The 24,351-nt window shown below is 45.9% G+C and overlaps 1 protein-coding gene across 2 annotated transcripts in view; it reads right to left on the reverse strand.

The window, feature by feature from the left end:
- The window catches only part of INTU (inturned planar cell polarity protein), a 361,378-nt gene that overhangs the window by 198,343 nt on the left and 138,684 nt on the right, over positions 1 to 24,351 (reverse strand). For both annotated transcript variants that reach the window (XM_069242352.1, XM_069242349.1), the window contains exon 3: positions 9,273 to 9,358. In XM_069242352.1, coding sequence (XP_069098453.1) covers positions 9,273 to 9,358 — 86 coding nt within the window. The remainder of the gene's footprint in view (positions 1 to 9,272; positions 9,359 to 24,351) is intronic.

Raw genomic sequence — 24,351 nt, forward strand, 5'->3', positions numbered from 1 at the left:
GGTTACTAATACTCTTGTAATACTACTAAACATACTACAAATTCCAGTCTTTGAACAGGCCCAAACATGTTTAAATGCTAACACACTGTCCACAACCTTCAGAACATTATTTATTTTATTCATTTATGCATGCGTTTTTATATAGCACGGACATTACCCAGCGGTGTCCGAGTGTGTTACAATAGAATGAAAGAACATTACATGAGAGATCCCAAGTAACATGGTAGTAGGTGACAATACATATAGCTAATATGGTTACTCATGGTGAGAGTTACATATTTACAAATTACATTATCATAACAAATTACATACTGGAAAAGTAAAAGCAATTAGGGTTACATAAATATATATGACATATTTACAGAGGTGGAGCAAAAAGTAATTTTAGCTCTTGAGGGTGTCATGTAACAGTCATGGTCACGCTATGAAATGTGAGGGCATGTGCCTGGTGGGAAGCATTGGCGAGGAGTGCTCTTGAGAAAAATGTTTTTGGGAGAGAAGAGTTTTAAGGTCTATTCTAAAGATCTGAAAAGATGTGGTGGTGTTTAGGTCCATTTTGTGACGTTCTAGAGCCACCAGATATCTTGAGTTATTACTCATCAATTTTTGAAACACGGACAAAGCCAAAACTAGGCTGAACAGCGTTCTACAAAATGGAAACACCCCATTAGGATGGGTAAACACTGACAGGTGTCTTGATCCTTTGGCTAATAGGACTTGACTATGCACTGAGCATAAGTCGAACTTAAAGAAAACACATGCTCCATTTAGCATTCCAATTCATCAGTGGGAGGCAAAGATGGCCATCCATCCATCCATCCATCCATCCATGTAGTTCAGCTGGCACTGTGAAAACTTTGCACATTAAGGGGGTCATTCTGACCCTGGCGGTCATCGACTGCCAGGGTCGACGACCACGGAAGCACCGCCAACAGGCTGGCGGTGCTTCCTTATGTATTCCGACCGTGGCTGTGAAGCCGCGGTCGCCCAGCCGGGTCCGGCGGTTTCCCGCCGGATTACCCCCGGCTGGGAGAATCCTCCATGGCGGCGCTGCAATTCTGACCCCCTTCCCGCCAGCCTGTTTCTGGCGGTTTTCACCGCCAGAACCAGGATGGCGGGAACGGGTGTCGTGGGGCCCCTGGGGGCCCCTGCACTGCCCATGCAACTGGCATGGGTAGTGCAGGGGCCCCCTAACAGGGCCCCAGAAAGATTTTCACTGTCTGCATTGCAGACAGTGAAAATCGCGACGGGTGCAACTGCACCCGTGGCACCCCTGCAACTCCGCCGGCTCCATTCGGAGCCGGCTTCATTGTTGCAGGGCCTTTCCCGCTGGGCCGGCGGGTGCTCCTTTGGCGGGCGCCCGCCGGCTCAGCGGGAAAGCCAGAATGGCCTCCGCGGTCTTTTGACCGCGGAGCGGCCAAGTGGCGGTTCCCGTTTGGCTGGCGGCTACCGCCGCCAGCCAAACTCGGAATGAGGGCCTAAGTTTATTCAAGGAAATAATTTCCCCAAACAATTTTTTTTAACCATACCGTCTACGCATACGCTGCACTCGGAAAACGACTTTATGTTAAAGACAGCTCAATAATTCAATCCTGTTTCCTTTATGCACACTAGGAGCCACATCAAGAAATAACAGTTCTCTTACTGACCCACCTGCCTCTAAGATCTGTTCTGGAAAACTTGTTGTTATAGACCCCAAATCTGTGAGAAGATGAACAACCTCACAATACATTTTGAAACTGGTGTTTGGGGCCCTACATTCAAACACAGTCAAAACCACATTTTTCTTGCTGTTCGCTAATTCACACTCCTCAGTGACAACATTAACATTCAACATCTTCTCAGGTGTATTACACATCCTTAAAAAGTGACTTTAATGCTGCATTTGATACAGTCTTTCTTATGTGCTGTACAAAACTTGTAGGAAGGAAAATGCAATCTCACACCACATCAGTAACACAAATTCAGCTTTGGTTAATAGTAGACTTAAAAGACACTGCCACTTTTGACAACACACTCTTCTATAGGCTTGTTCAACTCTTCAGCCAGCCATTAGAGGAGGAGAGCGCATAGCTGACGCGTTCACCGCCTACTATACCCAGGTGTACTTCACCCCGGCTGTAACTATGACGTTGAGGACTCAAATGACTTCCTCAAAGATATCTGCTTTCCATGCCTAAAGTGAGACGACCTAGAATACCAAAATGGTGACATGGGGTAAAGGAGATCACCACGGCAGCGAGGGAGCTAAAGTCAGGAAGAACCGTGGGCCAGAACAGGCTCCCAGTGGAGCTGTATAAAATGATTGCAATTAAACCATCTCTGCATCTACTAAGTATGTACGATGAAAGCAAAAGGCTGGGCATTGGCCAGACTGATCAAAGACTAGCCACCACAGTAGTAGGCATAAATAAGGAAAGCCCCAGGAAGAGTTCGCCTCCTACAGTTCCATATCACTGTGAAATGCAGAGGTCAAAATACTGGCAACAAAACTTAGAAAAGTGATGTACTTACTGGTACATCCAAACCAATCAAGCTTTATGTCTAACTGGAGCACAAGGCTCAATCTCCAGCAACTCTATGAAGTGCTGGGACAGAGGGACATACTAAGTGAAAACGCACTGGTGATGTCACTGGATGCAAAAATGGAGCTCAACAAGCTCGAGTGGAACAATAGGTTTGCAATGCTGGACAAATTGGGATGAGGCCCATGATAGACGTAATGGGTGTGCTTGCTCTACAGCGACTCATTGGACAAGGTCTGGGGAACAGGACATACTACTAAATATTCCAAGTCCAACAGGGCACCAGGCAGGACTTTACTTATCCCCATAGATTTTTTCTCTCTTGCTTGAGCCGCTGTCCCCCTGGGTGTGACAGGACCAGTTATCAGGGGCCTGGTAACAGACCTGAGGGATAAAACATTGCTCTACGTGCTACTTTATATTGTTGATCCTGAACTGATGGTGGCCAGGATCAAACAAATAATCACAAGCTTTAATACTCAGGATACGTCATAAACTGGCAGAAGTCCCTAATATGCCCACTAAGGGGTGAAATCTCAGGACTACCACCTGACTGTGGGGTGACTATTGCGCAAAATAGATTCCGTTATCTAAGAATGTACATAGCACCTGATATGGAGTTCTTTTCAGAGCAGAACCTAACCCCACTGTTCAACAGATAGAAGAAAAGATATGAGGCACTGGTGGGCACTGATGCTCTCCCTCCTGGTAGGGAGGCCTAATTTAAATTTATGTTGTTGTTGAATTTTTTGTACGTGCTACAAAACACTCCCTATGCGGTCCCCAAGTCATTTCAAGCAATTCAAGGCAATTGAGCCAGAAGTCCGACTATTACTGTGGGATGGGAGCCCAGTGCGGATCACCCTGCCCAAGTTGACAACAGACTGGTATGGCGGGGGCATACTGCAGGGCACGACAACTAATTACAGTCAACGACTGGGCCTACATGCCACAGGCTGAACTAGCACTATGAATGGACAGATACGTGTTGAGAGTCAGAGGATACTCAGAAGCCCTGAATGGCAGAAGGAAACTGACCTGGTTGACCACCCTACCAGAAGAGTGGTTAAAATTTGGAAAGAAGTGTTGACGTATCAGGTGTGGGGAAACAAAATCACACAGGCTACCCCACTCTGGGCTACAAGAGATTTTGGGGGCCCTTAGGAGGCTGGAGGGCTTTATCTAGTAGGACTTAATTGGTATCTTTACATTGTGGGTTAGGGGAAAAGTAATTCCTAACCAGACCTAACGTGCAAGTATCAGCTGGTGGCCACTGAGACCTTCTGGTAACTACAGGTGAGGCATGCTTGTGGTTGGTGCTGCCAAAGGGCACGGAGATAGAAGATTCCTCCCCAATGGAGGACAGGCTCTTAGGTGACCCCATGCCCAATAAAGCCACAACCCTGACATATAAAAAGATTATAAACCATAAACGGATGCCTTACACCAACTGAGGGAAAGTTGGTAGGGGAATATGGGGCCGGACCTAGAAGTCGAGGAGTGGCCTTTGGCATCCCCAGTGAGGTCACCATAAAATTGGGATTTCGGCTGATTCAGCTACGAATTCTGCACTGCTCCTAATACTCTCACCTGGCCATATAAGATGGGGAGGGTTGGCTCCACTCTATGCTTGAAGGGCTGCGAGCAAACCAGATCCTTCTTAAACATCCTTTGGGACTGCCCTGTAATACAGATCTTCTGGGCCACAATGATGCTAAGGGCTGAGGGAGAGGGACCGACAAGCTCCGCAAAATGCTTAATACATGGGGAAGGCAGAGATAACCAAATAACTAAAGATATGTCTAACCCTGGGTCTGACGGTAGTGAAGAAAAATATTGCAAAAGACTGGGGAGGTGGAATATCCACAGACATCGAAACTAAGACATGGACTAGTGCAGGTTACCCAAATTGAATGGTCTATGAGGGCAGGGGCTACACTCTGGAAAATGAGAAATAAATATGGAGCACCAGAAACACCTTTCGAGGGTTGATCCAGACAGGCAATGAACCGCAATGATAGACTAATTGCAGGGACACTCCCATGTCCGGGGAATCCTCAGGGGGTAGCATGATGACATAGGGACAAGGGTATGGCTGGGGAACAAGGTGATGGGGGGGAAGGGGGGCTCAGAAACTATCCATAACCGCACCATGATATTTACAACAGTGACATTTCTAATTGCTATTGTTTTGTTTTTTTAAATCTCAAATAAAAAGATATGTTAAACATAAATTCTTCAGCTAGCCAGCTCTTCTGAGCTTTTGATACAGTATAGCAACTTCTAAGGTTGACAATCTTTCCAGTACTATTTTTGTGGTGCCGAGTCACCAAATGATCTTTAAATAGTTGCCACATAAATGACTGGAACTCACACTTCATTGCCAGAGGCAACTGAGGCAGCATAAATATCAACCATTTCTCTAGGTTGCTATTCCAAGAGAAGAAACTGTGAAACCGTACAACCAAATCTGGGGGAATTACAAACGTCTCTCTCTAATTTTGCCACAGCCTTTTGTATTAGTTCAGTCGTTCATCACGCTGACATGCAATCATGAGCAGTTTTTAAAAAAGATTCTTAACCTTCTCTTGTAAACAAATGCCCAACAGACATCTTTTTCTGTCTAGTTAATGTATGTATTGTATGGACTGGTGCAAACCAGTTTATGCAAGGAAGGCACCAAATGTGCCTTTCAATGCATACCAGTGGCTTGGGGAGGCTATGCCTCCCAAGCCCAGTAACACCTATTTCAAAGGGAGCGGGTGTTAACCTCCCTCTCCCACCGGAAATCCTTTGTTCTGTCTTCCTCTGCTTGAGCTGGTCAAGCAGCAAGAGGGCAGAAACCTGTCTGAGGGGTGGCAGCAGTGCGGGCTGCCTGGAAAACTCCAGAATACTGGTAGGAGCAATGGTGGGGGTCCTCTAAGGAACCCCCAGTGTGCATGGAATCATACAACTAATACTGGCAACAGTATAGGGGTATGATTTCAACATGTTTGATACCGCACATGCCCAGGTTTGGAGTTACAGTTATGTAGCTGGACACCTCTGTCCAGTACACAGATAAAATGGCTTCCCCGCACTTACGAAGTCCAGTGTAATGGAGCTGGAGTTCGTTGAGGCACCTCTGCTCATGCAGGGGTGCCCTCACACACAGTTACCTGGACCCTGCCCTCTGGGCTAGGAGGGCCTACCATGGGGGTGACTTACAGTGACCTGTTGGAGTGACCTGTAGTGAAAGTGTTTATGCACCTTTTCACACAGGCTGCAATGGCAGTCCTGCAGACACATTTTGCATAGGCTCCCATAGGTGGTACAATTTATGCTGCAGCCCATAGGGAACCCTGGTGCCCCAATGCCCTGGGGAACTAAGTACCATACATTAGGGCCTGATATGGGGGCACCAGTATGCCAATTGTGGGGAGTGAAACGTCCTAAGCAACCAAATTTAGAGGGCAAGAGCACAATCACTGGGGTCCTGGTTAGCAGGATCCCAGTGAAAATTGTCAAAACACACTAACAGCAGGCAAAAAGTGGGGGAAACCATGTCGAAAAAGAGGGTACTTTCCTTCACCAACCAATATGAATAACTTGCACCCAAATGGATTTAGATGCTTCCTTCATGTAACCAGGCAGGTCTTGAAAACGGCTGTCCACATCAGTATCATCTGACAAACAATATCTGACGTTTGCTCCTGAATGCAGTGTCCAACCACGCAGTCACCAACTCTCAGACCAGCTTTCCGACTACAGACTTGTAAATTGCCAACTGCCAGTGTGCTTCAACACTAGCATGGTTTTCAATATCAACCCACGCATGACTGCCACTTAGCACAACAGAATGCTACAACTCGCATTACTAGTGCATATGCATTAGTACAGTTTATAAATGTAAAGATTCTTATCATCAGTACAGAGCCCATAAATCATCTGGCAAAGGTAGAACAAAGGCTTTAATGAATGTAACACAAAGAAGCAGCTTACAGCTATGGCAGAATGCAGGTAACTGACTAAGGGCCTGATTACGACTTTGGCGGTCGGACCACCAGACCACCAAGGCAGTGGTCAGAGAAAGCCTGCTGCCCCTGCTGTCCCACCCCGGCCGAATTACAATATTACCAAAGGCCCAGCGGGCTGTGCTGTGGCAGAGTGGAGGGGCACTGCAGAAAAGAAAGGAAAGTATAACGTGTGCACATCAGGAAACACGTTGTGTAAATGTAGTACAGTGTATGTAGATATGTGTAATGTATGTGTTGCTGTATGTTTAGTTTCATGGACTGTTCGCTTGCATAACACAGGAGAAGTGACGGTGTCTCCTAACTTCAATTCCGGGGACATTGGGGTGCAATGCATCGTGACCAGGTGGCAGCAGCGCAGGACGGACCTGGACACACACACGCTCCAGTGGAACCCCCAAAAAGATGAGTTTTCACCCCTTTTTCCCCTTTCTGCCGATCTTTGCATGGTGGTCCAACCACCAGGGAAAGCTCAACTGAAAGGCAAGTCGTGATCCAGATGGCGGTGACCGCAGCGGTACAGCCTCCTGTAGCTATCACCTATTGGACTGCCATGGTGGTGATTGCAAGAGTCTTGTTGCTGGGGGTGGTCCTGCAGCTGTCTTGGTGCAGGCTTTCCGACAGCATCGTAATCTGGCCGTCGGACCACCGCCACCAGCATGGCGGTCCAAAAACTGCCAAATTGCTAATCAGGCCCTACCTTGACTAGCCACCTCCACTGCCAAATGCTGGGCTGCTGAATAGCAAGGTTGCCTAGTATTTATTCCACCTCAGGCCTCTATCTTTCACCACTTTACACTTCCTAGATGCTTATCTCTTGCTTGTTTTTTCATACTCAATTTCTTCCTTTATCCCAGTTTTCCTATCTTCTTTCTCCTTTTTTCCACTTTCCTGCCTTTCTCTCTTTTGCTCTGGGTTAAAGTCTGATGTTGAAAAATATCTGCCGGGTTCCCAACCGTAAATGCGGGTTCCCACCACCTGCAACCACCTACCCATACGAACCATTACGTATTTATCATATCAAATCAGTTGACATTAATGGCAAAAATACCATTAAGTCTTTCTTGAAAACAATAAGAAATAAAAGCGATGACAACGGCACCACAGGGTTCTGTTTTACATTAGTGCCTCTTCTGGGGCCAAGAAATAGAAAGTTAATGGAGGTTCCTAGAATGCCGATGGGCAAGAATGTTAACGCTGCTTTACAATTATGGAAACCGCTTTAAAACAGCAGTTGGAATGTGAATACCAAGCCAAATGCATACTACAAAAAAAATAAAAACAGAGAAACAATTTTCAGACTTGTCACAATTTATTCTAGTTTAAAAAAAAATCTGAATTACAGTAGACGATAATACGAACTGTACAGCACAGAGGCAGGTTATGGCAGTTTTACAAAAAGTCTTTAAAACGCAGACCACCATATAATCAGTTTTCAGACTGCTGATAAGTCAGTCTTTCATCGTTCATCTGTGTAAGTTTTTAACTACAACCAAGTACCGCACAAAAGTTAAATTTGAAGTCTGAATTGCGATTTTTTTTTCCATCTCGGCGCAGGAAATAGAACACATTTACTCTGGAAAGCAGAATTTGTATAAGCTATTTCCAGAAAGGGGGAAAAGGCATCGTCATGATTTGCAAAGAAAATGATAATCAGCCAGTGCAAATGCAATTTTTTTTTTTTTACAGAATTTACCCCAAGGAACTCAAAAAGAAAATTTCTATAATAAGGCTGTTCTGGCTTTCTTTACTGGTTACAATGAGACTTCGCTTTAAAATAGCTTAGGATGCTAAGACAAATGCTGTCGACGTGCACGTTTAGCCACCAAGTTGCCAGGTATTATACTGCTGCGACAGCTCAGGTGGTTTATGCACTTGGTGCAGAGATTTGTGTGTATAACCTCTGATCAGAGGTCTTAATCTTCTTGAAGTAGCTTAAAGCCTTAATGCAGCTGTTGTAGGGCAGAGGGGCCTGCAAGTCACAGATTTGCATTTTAATAGTTTAGCTCAGCCAGCCAGTGCGTTTGTAACAGCAATCTTAGTGTAATCTGCAGGTCGAAGTTGCAGTCCTATAAAATAGCTCAGTCGGTTGTGAGTTCGCAGAAAATATCAATGTGTAATATGAAAAACACGTTTGAATCCTTGCTGACTTAAATTAGATCTTTTTTTGTTTTACAGTGATAATATAAGCACTACTGACTTGGGTAGTAATTGAGAAATTTTCCAAAAACAATTGCGTTTGTAGTGTGTGCTACATAAATGGGAATTATTCGTATAATTAAACACACAGACACAAATGTTGTGAAAATAAAACACTTTCATATTTCTGTTTATATCCAGGAAAATGACAAGCCGTGTGTATCTTTGCTTCTCGCGAAGTGCTTCTGAGCCTGCAAAGAGATACGGTGATGCCCACCTACACTGTCTTCGAGTTAAGACTCCTGCTCCCAGCCCTGTTAGATGTAGACAAAATGACTTACTGTTGGTCCTTGAAGTAGGTGATGGGAGGCTGGGAAGAGCCGTGGGAAGGACACGCCACTTACCTTGGAAGATGCTGGCTCCTGGCAAGCATGGCACAGCACAGACTGCATGTGCATGAGGGGTGCTGCATGAGCTCTGACAAACTGTGACAATTCCAGTACCATTCGATTAACATTCGAAGTCTACGTGCAGCTTGCTTCACAAACATAATTAAAACAACACTGAAAATGAGATTTTAACATGAGAACTCTACCTGCATTGGACCAGGGACGCAAGACAAAACCCTTTCAATGTTCTCAGAGTTCACTTCAACATCATTTACAGCAACAAGAGCATCACCTAAAGGGAAGCATAAGTAAGAGAAAGGGGAGTTAGGTTTGTTTTATTTCAGCTACTATATATAGCACAACCCCAGCTTAACACAACAGTAACAAATACAGGTAACAGCAGTACGGGCATGCAAAGGTTTAAAACATGATATGCATGAAACTGAATTTATTTGGCGAAGAGAGAGGAGTTTTAAAATGCAATACACTTAAGTGGGACAGTACTAAACAGAACATCATACAGCTAGTATGTACACTGCAGGTAATAATTACAAATACTTAGATAATATTGTACATATTTAACACTTGATCTACTTGCTACAAAAGCATTTGTCTGAGAGAAATGTAAGAATGTTGTGTAGAAATCTGAATGCACTTATCTAATCTTTACAAAAGTATTAAAAAAAAAGGAGCATGTGGAACTTGCCAACTTAATAGGGTTTTAATAAAAACAGCCCTGCGAAACACTCCATTTAAGAGGTCCAGCAGTACATTACTTCTGCTTCCACCAGTGAAACACACGAAGTATTAGAAAAGGAAATAAACGTGCCTTTTTCAACAATGGACATTATTCCTTCGGCCATTAATTTACGAAACAACCATCTGCTTTTACAGGAACTTATTAAACACTCTTGAAAAAGAGGACGACCGAGTTTCTCTTCAAAAATAGGACTTGCTACAGTAGACTATAAGACCCTAATGAGGACCCTTTGCTCTGCCTTGGATGATGACCAGGTTATTTTCAAATATTTTAAGTCTTTTCTTTCTGAAAACAGCAGTTCAAATTCCCAGATCCTTACAACTTCCACAAACATGAAGGATCCTCTCAAGTGAGCATCTGCACCTCATGATATCTAACATCTATATCTGATAATGGCCAAGCAAGCCTTTGCCATTCAATAATAATCAGCCAACGCCATCTCCACCTGAGTTCCTGCCTCATTCGGTCTTGGGTGTCAGTGGTCCACTGAATCCAACTAAACAGAATCTTTTCTACGGAGCAGCAGACAGACAAGAAACAATCTTAAGCCTGGTTATTAGACACCACTCTTGAGAAATTCTCTACAACTACTTCAAGTGGGAATGTGAATTCATATACATATATGCCTTAAGGATTACTACTATACCAAGAGAACAGACATCTACATATCTGCCTTAACATGTGTTGGCATATTTTAAAAATCAATTGCAATTACGTTTTTGTACTGGCTTGAACCCCACTAAGGACGTAGCAATCCCAGATATTTTTACACATTTCAAAAGTTTCCATTTTGTTATCCCGTGTTGTAAGCTGCACATTTTAGCTAAACGGCTCCAGTAGGGACTGTCTTGTTAAGAAGCTGGCACACTGCGCCAATGATTCCAGAAAGTAGAAGAGTCAGTCTTTTAACGTGAGGCTTGTATCTTAAGCCCTTCTCATATTTTTCCAATAAAAAAGCACCTTACACCGCCTCATTAGGGACCAGAAGCAGGTTCTGTTTATAACGTGTTGGCACTTGCAATCACTTGCATTGAGAAAAAGTCTTCAAGTGTAGCAGCAAAATGTGTGGATTTTAGCATTATGTGCTGCAAATCGCCAAGAGTGAAGCTCTGGTATAGTTTGATAAGAGGGGCGTTTAATTTTAATATTTGCTGGCTATTTTGCATTAAACCCACGTCAAACGTCTATGCACTATCCGAAGAACCTTTTTTATACAAGTCTCTTAGCTTGGTTTATATCCGTCACGTTCCCCTGGGTGGCCACGCTGTGCTATGGCGTCGGCTGATTTCTTTCATATAGTGTGGCAGTGTAGTGCACTGGAATCATACTGGAAGAGTATAGTGATGGCCTTGGAGAAAGCCACCAGGTGGAAACTTGTACATGCCCATAGGGTGCTACTGTTGGGATTACTTCCTACACTAAAGGGGAAAAAACCTAAGCCGCAAATTTATACTGTTGGGACTCTAGTTGGAAAAACGCTGTATTGCAATAAAGTGGCTTAGTCCTGTGCCCACAGAATATGGGGACTGGCTTTGGGATTTCTCCAATTGGGCAGTGGCGGAGGAGGTTAGGATGAAACATGTACGAACAGATGTGAAGCTAGCGGATGACAAAGCAGCTTGGACACAGATGCTGGAAGATCTTAGAGCACCAGATATCCCGCCAGCTACTGAAGGGGATGTATAAATTAATTGAAAATGTCTGATCCCTGTTGTGATTGAGAGAAGTAGTGATGGCCGGGAGAGGGTGATAAAAATCAAGGAACCTTGCAAGTGGGGGGGCTGAAAGTGGCGAATTGCTTCCTGGGTCTAGAACTACATAACAGAATGTATAACAGGTATTGAGTGTATAATAATGCCAAATTGACCGAGATGCATTGAGAGCAGTAGGAGGGTGGGAGGGATGTTTGGGATTGCACATTTTTCAGGAGTTAGCAATCATACTGCCGGCTAAAGTCTGAATTTCTACATAATTTTAATGCAACAATCATATGATATTCCCAATGTTTATGGTGTGATGATGCATAAAATAAAAATATAGATTTAAAAAAGTCTCTTAGCTTGATTTCTACTTGGACTCTAACTACCCTTCAAGAACCACGTGAACATTAAGATTGTTAACAGCTCGTCCTCCATTGCAGAATCAAACTCCCACCCTCATCCAACTTCTGCGCCCGTAACAACAAACACCATTTGATTCTTTCACTTTGAAGGGGGGCATATACTCTCAATGGTAGGGCATAAATGAATTTCTAAGCATTTCACAATGAATAATGGCCTAGAAGAGAGTCAACCAATGTATCCTACTCCAGCCTGACTACACTGAAAGATGTTGCTTATGCAGTTATCGGCCTAATCACAGACCTTTGGAAAGTCCATTAAAAATACTTTGTTGCTAGTGAATATTCTGCATGACACCACGACAAAAATGGAGGACCCACATGTCAAGCTGAGAACGTCAGAAAAACAGATATTCTCTGTGTCTGCCTCAGACTCTTGACAACTTTTCCATCTTGAAATACCTCATCTCCATTTACCATTTCAGAAAAAAAAAAAGAAAAAAAAAAAAACAATTTAGTTCCTTTAAATATAAATTGATGAAATAAAACTGAACATCGTTGATAAATAACATGTTAAAGGAATTTCACAAAAGAGGATACCATACGTGTATTGTGGAAAGAACACATCAAAGAGCAAACATTAAACCCAGAAGAAATGTTTAGATGCCACAAAGGGTCTCATTCAAAGAACCAGTTTGCTTAAGGGCAGAGTACGGATTTGCACATAAGGGATGAACTGCCCAATAGAAAATATAGACTGCTATTCTCTGTGGCACCTAATGTTAAAGATAAATTGACAAGACGTTTTTAATGTGTTAATAAGGAAAAAGTGGCAGGGCTTATAGACGTAGGTTCCCATTAATGAGGACACTATCATATTTATTATCGCCTCAATATATGTAAATTAATTCAAGGACATGACTGAAGAAATGCCATTTTGAGATAGACTTATTCTTTATTCAGTGAAGTATTACAACACTGATCCATACACAGACGGGGCCATGTCATGTAGTTCAGATACAACAGAACCAGGCAACTAAAAGTACAAGCTGCAGTACACATGGGGGCAATAAGGGAGAACAGCAACTGTCAGGTTACAGTGCACTATCAAGAACTGTGTTATATCATCCTAGTATTGCTGTAATTTGATGGGATCTGTATAACAGATGAACACTCAAGCAGAGGAACCTGCATATTAATATAATGTAAAGTGAATCTAAAATAATATAATGCTGCCTTCTAAGTGTTCTGTCCTAATGGTCTTAATATCGAGAAGGAGGTTAATTTGGTTACATAAATCATTTATGACTATGTCTTTCCATCATGGGATGTGCTTTACCCAAAGATTATATACCGGCGCATCCAGGGTAGATAGCAAAGATGCAACCTAGTCAAGTCCCTTGATGGTTATTATTACTATACATTGTTTTATTACATCAACTTAATAGTTATTAAGTTGGCCATTTAGTATGCAGACCATCATATATAGGTACTGTATGTAATGGGCTGCAATTATATTGATGACACTGAAGTATCCAACTGAAACTATAAACTGAACACTACACACAACTAACCATGAGGTGGAAACTTTAAGTTCACAATGCAACTCATTAGGTGTGGGGCCTTTTAATAAATGCAGATTGCCCCTTTACAGGGGAAGCAGCAAGGTCGTCAGATATTCATTAAGGTAAGATATGGTGAGAAGATGGCTACAGGAATACCTGAAACCAGATGATAGCAAAAACGGAAGCCAGGTGCCATCTGTGGTCTTACAGAACAAAATGAAGTATCTTCACACTACTGCATCATAAATTAAGATGTCAACTGCTTCTTCAGATAATTTTGCAAGTAACACCTGGTTCCTGCTTTAAGACATTGAAGCACTGATGTGGATGTAAAAAAGTTACTAGGCTAAGCTTGCACTAAAGTGCACTGAAAACTGCATGCAAACCAACGGAAGTGCTCTTCGGGAGAGCAAGAATAAATAATTGTTTTTCTAATTACCTGCCTTTTGGCCCACTTTTTGCACAATCTAAGTATGGTATGGTTTCCCCACATCAAAATGTAACAGTAAAACAAAAAGGAATTAAACCTGCGTGACTAATGGACCTACTGGCACAGAACTGTGCAAAGAGGGGAAAGAAAAAAGTGTAGCAGACATTAAACCATCAATAGTAACAGTTGAATACACTGGAACTTTATTATGAAAGGTAATGTTGGAACGGGAATGTCCCCTGCAAGGCATAGAGGTATGTTCCTCTGCTAAGTATCAGACATCATGTAAATGTGGTATCTTAACTTTTATTTTGGCTCTGGCATCACACTAAACTAGCATGTGTACAGAATCCTAGGCCTTTCACTGGCTAAATGAGGTCCAGCACCTGCCCTCGTAGTGGACATATGAATACAGTCTCTGCCCTGGGTATAGCACATAAAGCAGTGGTGCTGGATTGAGGGTCAGGTCACTTTTATCTGAGGTAGTGAGTTCGTGTCTTACTGGCTCGTTCTTGTAAAGTTCGACACTTCGGTGAAGACCAAAGAACCCTAAACTGATGTGATTTGTGGATTATATATATTATATGGTTTCTGCCTGACAGCCAGGTTCCCAGAGGGTGAGGGAACATCACCTCAAGTCTGCAAACTCTGCTGGAGGAGCGGATGGTCTGTCTAGTGGCTAGAAAACTGCATATCTGTTGACAACGGAAGGGAGAAGCAGACTCCTTTCAGGAGCACAGACAGTTGAGGTGGAGAAGCCCAGCATGTTCCTGATCAGAGGAAGCAGCAGATAAAGCAGGCTGCCCAGGAGTGAAACCAGGAGTGACCTGTGCTGCACAGGGATTTCCAGTCTCTGCACCTTTCAGCGACCACTGCAAAAAAACTCCACATGACTCCACACAGTGGCCCAAGTCAGGGCTGCAATTGCCATAGTGTTCACATTGGCCCAGTTAGGGCTGCATATACAACAACTTCACTGCCTGCTACAGAGCCACAGTTCCTGAACCACTGCCTTTACAGTGGTGCCAGGACAGCCAAATGACACCACACTAATCTGGGCAACTATCAAAGGACAAACACTGGCATGCCAGACCTCCAAAGTGGCCTCCGAGTCACTACACACAATCATGGTGGGCCTCTGCCAGCAGTGGAATCATCCCGATAAGTTTGTATAAGTCCAGTGAAGAACTAAGAGAATGAATTCTTACTTGCTACTCCAACAGGGGTAATAACTTGAATAAACAAGTGAACTAATTACACAATTCACTTGTGGGAAATAAAAATCTAAACTTGAGTCTTATTCATGTTACTACCATAAATTGTCTAGGGTCACCTGGGTGGCAGACAGCATTCAGGGAGATAAGGGATGTAGCACAACTTTGGACAACTGTCCAAGTGCGTACGATACCTGGCCTTTTAAAGGAGGCATCCAGCACAACCAGAGCCTTGGTGAGGATGTGTGGAGAGGCTGCAAGGCAAAAGGCAAAACAGCAAACTGATCGTGTTGGTCACCTCACCATCAAACAGAGGTAACTGCCATGAGCTCCGACGATCTTCAGATGGGAACAGGCATCTTGGAAATCGAAGGACACCATCTAATCCTGCAAGTTCAGAGCCACAGGAACATGACTGACAGACACTTAGTCAGGTAAGCACCTATCAGGAGGGGTCACTGATGTCACCTGCTGGCACTGCCCACTCAGAGGCCTCCAGAGTGCCCTCACACCTCTGGAAACAAGATAGCAGATGTCTGGCAACACTGGAGGAGCTCTGGGCACCACCCCTCGGGTGGTGACGAACAGGGGACTGGTCACTCCCCTTTCCTTTGTCCAATTTCGCGCCATAGCAGGGACTTGGGGTTCCCTAAACCAGTGTAGACTGGCTTATGCAAGGAGGGCACCTTCTGTGCCCTTCAAAGCATTTCCAGAGGCTGGGAGAGGCTACCCCTCCCCAGCCTTTAACACTTATTTCCAAAGGGAGAGGGTGTAACACCCTCTCTCAGAAGAAATTCTTTGTTCTGCCTTCCTGGGACTGGGCTGCTCAGACCCCGGGAGGGCAGAACCCTGTCTGTGGTGTGGCAGCAGTGGTAGCTGCAGACAAAACCCCAGAGAGCTGGTTTGGCAGTACACGGGGTCCATAGTGGAGCCCCAGGGTGCATGGAATTGGCTTCCCAATACCAGATTTGGAATGGGGGACCATTCCATGATCTTAGACATGTTACATGGCCATATTCATAGTTACCATTGTGAAGCTACAGATCGGTATTGACCTATATGTAGTGCACGCGTGTAATGGTGTCTCCGCACTCAGTTCTGAGAAATGGCCCTGAACGATGTGGGAGCACCTTTGCTAGTGTAAGGGCGCCCTCACACTTAGTAACTTTGCACCTAACCTTCAGCAAGTGAAGGTTAGACATATAGGTGACTTATAAGTTACTTAAGTGCAATGAAAATGGCTGTGAAATAACGTGTGCGTTATTTCACTCAGGCAGCAGTGGCAGTCCTGTGTCAAGGTTTGTCTGAGCTCCCTATGGGTGGCAAAAGAAATGCTGCAGCCCATAGGGATCTCCTGGGACCCCAATACCCTGGGTACCTAGGTAACGTATACTAGGGAATTATAAGGGTGTTCCAGTGTGCCAACTGAAATTGGTAAAAGTGGTCACTAGCCTATAGTGACAAAATTAAAGGCAGAGAGCGCATAAGTGGCACAGTTAGTCACTACACAGGTATACACATTCAGGCCACAAACTATAGGCACTGGGGTCCTGGCTAGCAGGATCCCAGAGAGACAGGCTAAAACAAACATACATGCTGTCAACATCAGGACAGTGCGTGCTTTACGGGCGACGTAAATGCAAAAACCCAGTCCTTACACAAAGGCATATTTCATGCATTATGTTTCTATGCAGTATGTTAACCTTTTGCATTGCAGAGCTTTTACCTTGAAAAGTCATTAATGCTGTTTGTAATTCATTGTTCATTTGCAAGGCTTGTTTGCAGGACTGCAGTGTGTGGTCCTTTATTCTGAGACTTTCTAGAAGCCTTTCTTGCAGCATGGCTGGGTGTGGCTCATGGGCGGGGCTTGCCTCTATATAAGGGAGCCAGCCCAGCTCCACATGCTCACTATTCAAAGGTCCCGGTGCAGAGCAGCAGAATTTTCCAGAGATACTGTCCCGAAGGCCTATCCAGTCATTTCCAGGCTTGCCCTCGTTTATTTGGTGATCCTCAACCAGGGCGGTAAGGCGGAGGTCGGGTTAGGCCCGACTCCGTTTTCCGGTGACACTCGAGTTTTGGGCCTAAACTTCAGATTGCGTGTGCGATTGTTTTTCATGCCATTTGTATCGTGAATTCCGAATCGGCAACAGTGTGTGCGATTCTTTCCAGGAATGTATTTCTTGGCATTCAGATCGTCAGTGTGCACGATCATTTCATGGCATTTGTATTGTGAATTCAGAATCGGCAACAGTGTGTGCGATTCTTTCCAGGCATTTATTTCCTGGCATTCAGATCGGAGGTGTGCGCGATCATTTCATGGCATTTGTATTGTGAATTCCGAATCGGCAACAGTGTGTGCGATTCTTTCCCGGCATTTAACACTTGAATCATAGATCGGCAGTGTGCGCGATCGTTTCATTGTATGTGTATCTAGATGTTCGAATCGGCAACAGTGTGCGCGATTCTTTCATGGTGTTGAACTTTTGAAATACTGATCGGCGGAGTGCGCGATCATTTCTAGACATTGAAACCTAGATGTGCAGTTTGATTAAGGTGCATAATACTCCCTGAGTATTTGAGTCTTGAAACTCTTAATCAGAGAGTGACGTAGCAGTGTTATTCATGGTACTTGTACAGTTCATTCATGCAGAGAAAGAAACCATGTGCTCTTTGATTCTTGCTACAATGCAGAGATTATTCTAAGAAGTATTTTTGAGAGAGTTTATTGTTCAAAATTTAATATGTTAATTCTGGAATGTTCATGAGAAAACCTTGCATAACCTTTCTTGATTTCCAGTTACCTAGATTCTTGAGGCCTAGTTATAGTGATGCCTTGGACCATTCATGTTTTCAGCATAAGTGTTTATTTGAAACAAAACTTATTGAAAGTCATTGCGATTAATCTTGGAACCTGTTTTCGGTCAAGAGCTCGCCCCCCCACGTCTGCAGCACCACCTTGCTGTCTCCGTGTCCCTGACCCCCGCCCACGCTGCTGCTAGCGTGTTCGAGGCCCTCCTCCACCCGCAGGCATCCTCCTGCGCCTCATCCCTGGTGTCTAGTGGGCTTCTGGTAAGCGTTGCTAGACCCGTGTGCACTGTGCCGTTTTTGCCGTATTTGTGACTGTAATTTGTTTTTCTGCACCTTGCCTCCTTGCGCTCTTGCCCCCATCTGTGCCTTTCTTAGATTGCTGTATTCCGCTTGTGCATTGTGCCGTTTACCGTATTTGTGACTGTACTCCGTATTCTGTGATTTGCCTTTTGTGCCTTTGTGCTTTTTCTTCCAATTCGTGCCTTTTTGCTGTTTTCCGCTTTTTTCGCCCCTTGGGCGCTCCCCCTTGCCGCTTTTCCCTGCCGCTGCCTCCCTGTGGCCTGCCCCCCCCTCGCGCTCCCATTCGCGGCTCCCTCCCGCCTCCCAGCTGCTCCTCCCTCCCCCCTCCCTTCTTAATGGCTGGCGCTGCGCATCCACGCAGCGGACGCGCTGGAGGCAACCCCGTCCGTGCCTGGACCGCGCCCAGCGCCACCCCCCGGTCCGCACGCCCCCCGCACCACCAGACATCGCTACTCGGCCAGCGAACTCATCGCCCTCAACTCAGGCCCTTCCGCAGCTTGCTACCAGGCCACACCGAAGCACACCAAAGGACCCTTCTCCTGCCGCGCCTGCAACTTCACCTGCAACAGAACAAGGAAACCTGCAACAACCAGCACTAACCACCTCCACTGCATACTCCTCAACACATGCTCCGCACGAAAGCACGCCATCGAGCTCTGGGACCTGCTTGACACCACCGCCCCAGACGTAGTCTTCCTGACCGAAACCTGGTGGAACGACTCCTCAGCACCCGACATCGCCATAAGCCATCCCGGACGGCTACAAGATCACCAGAAGAGACCGCCCCAACAGAATCGGAGGAGGAATAGCCATCGCCCACAAATCCACCCTCAAAATCCACACCCACACGGACGACACCCTCAAGACCGCCGAACACCTGCACTTCCGGATCCACACTGACCCCAACACCACCCTCAGGGGAACGCTCATCTACCGACCCCCAGGACCACGAGCATCCTTCAGCGACTCTATCGCCGACCTCACGAGCACCCACGCCCTCGCCTCTTCGAACTACATCCTCCTTCGAGATCTCAATTTCCACCTGGAAAACAACAACAACGCCAACACCACATCTCTGATCGACAACCTCTCCAACCTCGGCCTCAGACAACTGGTCAACACACCCACCCACATCGCCGGCCACACGCTCGATCCAATCTTCTCCGCAAGCAACCACGTCACCTTCAGCCACACCACCGAACTCCACTGGACCGACCACCACTGCGTCCACTTCACATTCAAGAAGCACACCAAACACCACCGCACCCAACTACCACCTCACCGCCGCTGGAGCAAAGTCACCGAAGACCAACTGACCAGCACCCTCGCCCAGAACCCCCCTACCGACTGCACCGACCCAGACACCGCCGCCATCAACCTACGACAGTGGATCAACGACTGCGCCAACACCCTCGCACCTCTCAAAAAGCCCACCGACAACCAAGGAAAGAAAAAAGCCGCCTGGTTCACGGACGAACTCATCACCTCCAAACGCACCTGCCAGAAACTAAAGAAGAAATGGCTCCTCGAGCGCACACCAGACAGCCTGACAGCCCACAAGGAAGCCACCCGCAAGCACCACCAGCTAATCCGACTCGCCAAACGCTCCCACTTCACAGAACGCCTGAACAACAACGCACACGACAGCAAGGAACTCTTCTGCATCGTAAAAGAGCTATCCAACCCCAGCGCCAACGACATCCCACCCTCCCAAGAACTCTGCGACGCCCTGTCCACCTTCTTCTATCAGAAGATCGCCAACATCCACGACAGCCTCAACACCACGCCTCCGCCAGACCCCACCTCCGACAGCTCCACCTACACCAACCGCCTGGACCCACGTAGACGACTCGGAAACCTGCAAGATCATGAACTCCATCCACTCAGGATCCCCCTCAGACCCATGCCCCCACCACGTCTACAACAAAGCCGACTCTACCATCGCCCCTCAACTTCGAAAGATCATCAACTTATCCTTCGAAACCGCAACCTTCCCGGAAAGCTGGAAGCACGCCGAAATCCACGCCCTCCTCAAGAAACCAAAGGCAGACCCCAACGACCTCAAAATCTTCCGCCCGATCTCCCTCCTCCCCTTCCCGGCGAAGGTCATCAAGAAGATCGTCAACGCTCAGCTCACCCACCACCTCGAGGACTACTCCATCCTGGACCCCTCCCAGTCTGGTTTCAGGCGCAACCACAGCACCGAAACTGCCCTCCTCGCCGCCACAGACGACATCAGACAGCACATGGACAACAGCGAAACATCAGCCCTCATCCTCCTGGACCTCTCCGCAGCCTTCGACACGGTCTGCCACCACACCCTACTAATACGCCTCAACGAAGCCGGAATACAAGAAAAAGCCCTCAACTGGATCTCCTCCTTCCTCTCCGGCAGAATCCAGAGAGTCCGACTCCCTCCCTTCCGCTCCGAAGCCACCAACATCATCTGCGGCGTACGCCAAGGCTCCTCCCTAAGCCCGACGCTGTTCAATGTCTACATGGCCCCACTCGCACAACTGGCCCGTCAGCACAACCTCAACATTCTCTCCTATGCCGACGACACCCAGCTCATCCTCTCCCTCACCAAAGACCCACACACCGCCAAGGCCAACCTCCATGAAGGAATGAAGTCCATCGCGAATGGATGAGAAATAGCCGCCTGAAATTGAACTCCGACAAGACAGAGGTCCTCATCCTCGGACGCACCCTCTCAGCCTGGGACGACTCCTGGTGGCCCACCGCACTGGGACCTCCTCCAACACCAACCACGCACGCACGCAACCTGGGCTTCGTCCTCGACTCCGCCCTCACCATGTCCAAGCAGGTCAACGCAGTTTCCTCCTCCTGCTACAACATCCTCCGCATGCTATGTAGAATCTACAAATGGATCCCGAAGGAAACCAGAAAAACTGTGACCCAGGCCCTCGTCAGCAGTAGACTGGACTACGGCAACGCACTCTACACAGGCATCCCAGCTCAAGACATCCGTCGCCTCCAACGCATCCAAAACGCCTCCGCCCGACTGGTCCTCGACGTACCCCGCCGTTGCCACATCTCCCACCACCTGAAGGACCTCCACTGGCTCCCCGTGGACAAGAGGATCACCTTCAAGCTCCTCACCCACGATCACAAGGCACTCCACAACTACAGACTCAACTTCTACGTCCCCTACCGCCAACTCCGCTCTGCCAACCTCGCCCTCGCCATCGTTCCCCGCTTCCAACGCAAGACCTCCGGCGGCAGATCCTTCTCCTATCTCGCCGCTTAGACCTGGAACGCCCTCCCAACCGCCCTGCGACAGACCCAGGACCTTCTCACCTTCAGGAGACTCCTCAAGACCTGGCTCTTCGACCAGTAGCAGCAGCCTCCCCCCCCCCCCCCCACCCCCCTCAGCGCCTTGAAACCCAACGGGTACGTAGTGCGCTCTATAAATATTGTGATTGATTGATTGATTGATTGATTAATCTTGCAATTGTGTTGTTTAACTCTTGCTTCCACAGGTCCCCTTCCCCGCTGTTCCCAACCCAAAACCCATTCCTCCACTTGGCCATTCTTTAACTCTGTGCTATATAACTAGTGGAGTTTGGAGCTGTCAAAAGGTGGACATGTTTGGAACATGCGCAAGCCCAGAGGATCTGGTCTCCTTGAAAGAATAGTGAGCCCACTAATTTTTAATCCTCCTGGTTTGCGCTAGTTTCTCAATATCGCCACATTGAATGAGTTAGTTAAAGTTATCACGCAGCTCCAATCGGATGTGGTAGCATCCAAAGACATAGCAACCAGTTTAGCTGAGAGAGTGAGTCAGTTACAAGACCGAGTAGAAAAGAAGGAACAAGGTCCTCTGGGTGCAGGTTTGTTTGGTACTCTTCCTCAAAGTGCAGGAGGCAATCCTCCAACTAACATTTCCCACAACGTTCCCTGAGCCATTCCTCTGGCTTCTCCAGAACGGTTTTCAGGTGATCCTCTGAAAACACAATCCTTTTTGACTCAAGTAGGATTGCATTTTTACGGTCGCCCAGACACTTTCCCTGACGCCCAATCCAGAGTGGCCTTCCTGTTATCTTACCTGACTGGAGACGCAGCCACTTGGGCAATTCCTCTTGTGCGTAAAGACAGTCCTCTGCTTTACAACTGGAGAAACTTTGTCCGTGAATTCGAAAGAGTGTTTGATCGAAGAACAGTGACTATCAGCAGCCCGAGAACTGTTAGAATTGCGACAAGGCAATAAAGATTTAGTTTCCTACTTGGCTGGTTTTAATCGGCTGATAGCAGAGACATCCTGGCCTGAAGAAAAGCAAGCAGCCCTGTTCTACCAAGGACTCAGAGAAGAGCTAAAAGACATTCTTGCCCATATCGATCCTCAACCTACAGATTGTCAAGCTCCGATAAACCTTGTTTTGAGAATAGACCATTGTCTTGCAAAACAACAAGGAACACGCAAAAAGACTGAGAAATATTCCTGGCGTGTTCACGAACGTAGAGAATCAAGAACTCCGAAAGAGAGTAATCATGAACCAATGGAAATTGGAACTATCAGACGGCCTTTGACAAAAGACGAAAAAGGCTTACGTAAAAAGAACGGACAATGTCTTTACTGTGGGCACAAGGGCCATTTTGCCAAAGAGTGTCCAATAAAACCGAAGAGCAAACAAGGTCCAATCAAGAAAATTTCAGCAAATGCACAAACCGAGCAGGAAAACTAGATCACCCAAGATGTAAAGAAGGGTTGCTCTTGGGTGTCACCATGCACCCTTCACATTCAAGGCATTTTAAGTTAGACATCGAAGTACAAGTAAAGAAGAAGAAATATCTTAAGAAAGCCTTAGTGGATTCTGGGGCTACTGGTAACTTTGTGGATGCACAATTGGTTCGAACATGAGGGATCCCATGCACCAAGAAGAAAACCCCAGAAATCATACAAGCTGTAGATGGAAAACTTTTAACTGAAGGCCCAGTGACTCTGCAGACTGTCCCCGTGTCGGCAACCTGTAATGGGGGAGATCAGAATATCAAACATGAAGAGAAAATCATCTTTGATGTCATCCATGCTCCTCAGTATGGAATCATTCTTGGACTGCCATGGTTAAGTTATCATCACCCTGAAATCAACTGGTCAGAATGGAAAATTATATTCTCCTCCATCTTGTGTAATGAAAAATGTCTCCAGACATCAAGAGTCACAAAACCTTGCAAAGCTCACCTAGCAACAGCTGCTGAAAAAGATGTAACACTGCCCTGGCAGTACTCATTCTATCTAGATGTTTTTGATGAAAGAGAAGCAGAAACCTTGCCACCTCACAGACCATATGGCTGCCAAATTGATCTAACTCCTGGTGCTATACTCCCTAGTTGTAGTGTGTACGCCTTGTTAGAACACGAAAATCAACACCTAAGAAAATACTTAGATCAATTTCTAGCTAATCGCTTTATTCGTCCTTCCAAGTCTCCTGCAGCGTCTCCTTTTTTTTTTTTTTTTGACCCAAAGGCTAATGGGGATCTTTGAACTTACATAGACTATAGAGGTTTAAACAAAATCACAGTCAAGAAAAAGTACCCATTACCTCTGATTCCTTCTTGTTGGATCAAGTTAAAAAAGCTAAGATCTACACTAAATTGGACTTAAGAGGTGCTTACCATTTAGTCAGAATGAGAGAAGGCGATGAATGGAAAACTGCCTTTAAAACCCAATATGGTCTGTTTGAATACACAGTCATGCCCTTTGGACTTTGCAACGCTCCAGCAGCATTTCAATTCTTTCTGAATGACGTCCTTAGAGAGTATCTAGATCTATTTGCAATACTCTACAGACGATATCTTAATCTATTCAGACAATGAAGTCTAACATGTACAATATGTCAAGAAGATTCTCATAGCTCTTCGAAAGCATAATCTGTATTGCAAATTAACCAAGTGTGAATTCCATGTTACCTCCGTCGAGTTCTTAGGAGTCATCTTTATCACTCAAGGTATGGTCATGGCAGAAAGAAAAGTACAAGCAGGAGCTGATTGGCCCACTCCAAAGACTGTTCGAGATGTTCAGTGCTTCCTAGGTTTTGCAAACTTCTATCACAGGTTCATAGATCATTTCTCTCAGACAGTGGCGCCAATCACCAAGTTGTTGAGAAAGAAAGACCCATTTGTATGGTCCC

This window comes from Pleurodeles waltl, chromosome 1_2 (assembly GCF_031143425.1).
Source record: "Pleurodeles waltl isolate 20211129_DDA chromosome 1_2, aPleWal1.hap1.20221129, whole genome shotgun sequence".
Lineage (NCBI taxonomy): Eukaryota > Metazoa > Chordata > Amphibia > Caudata > Salamandridae > Pleurodeles > Pleurodeles waltl.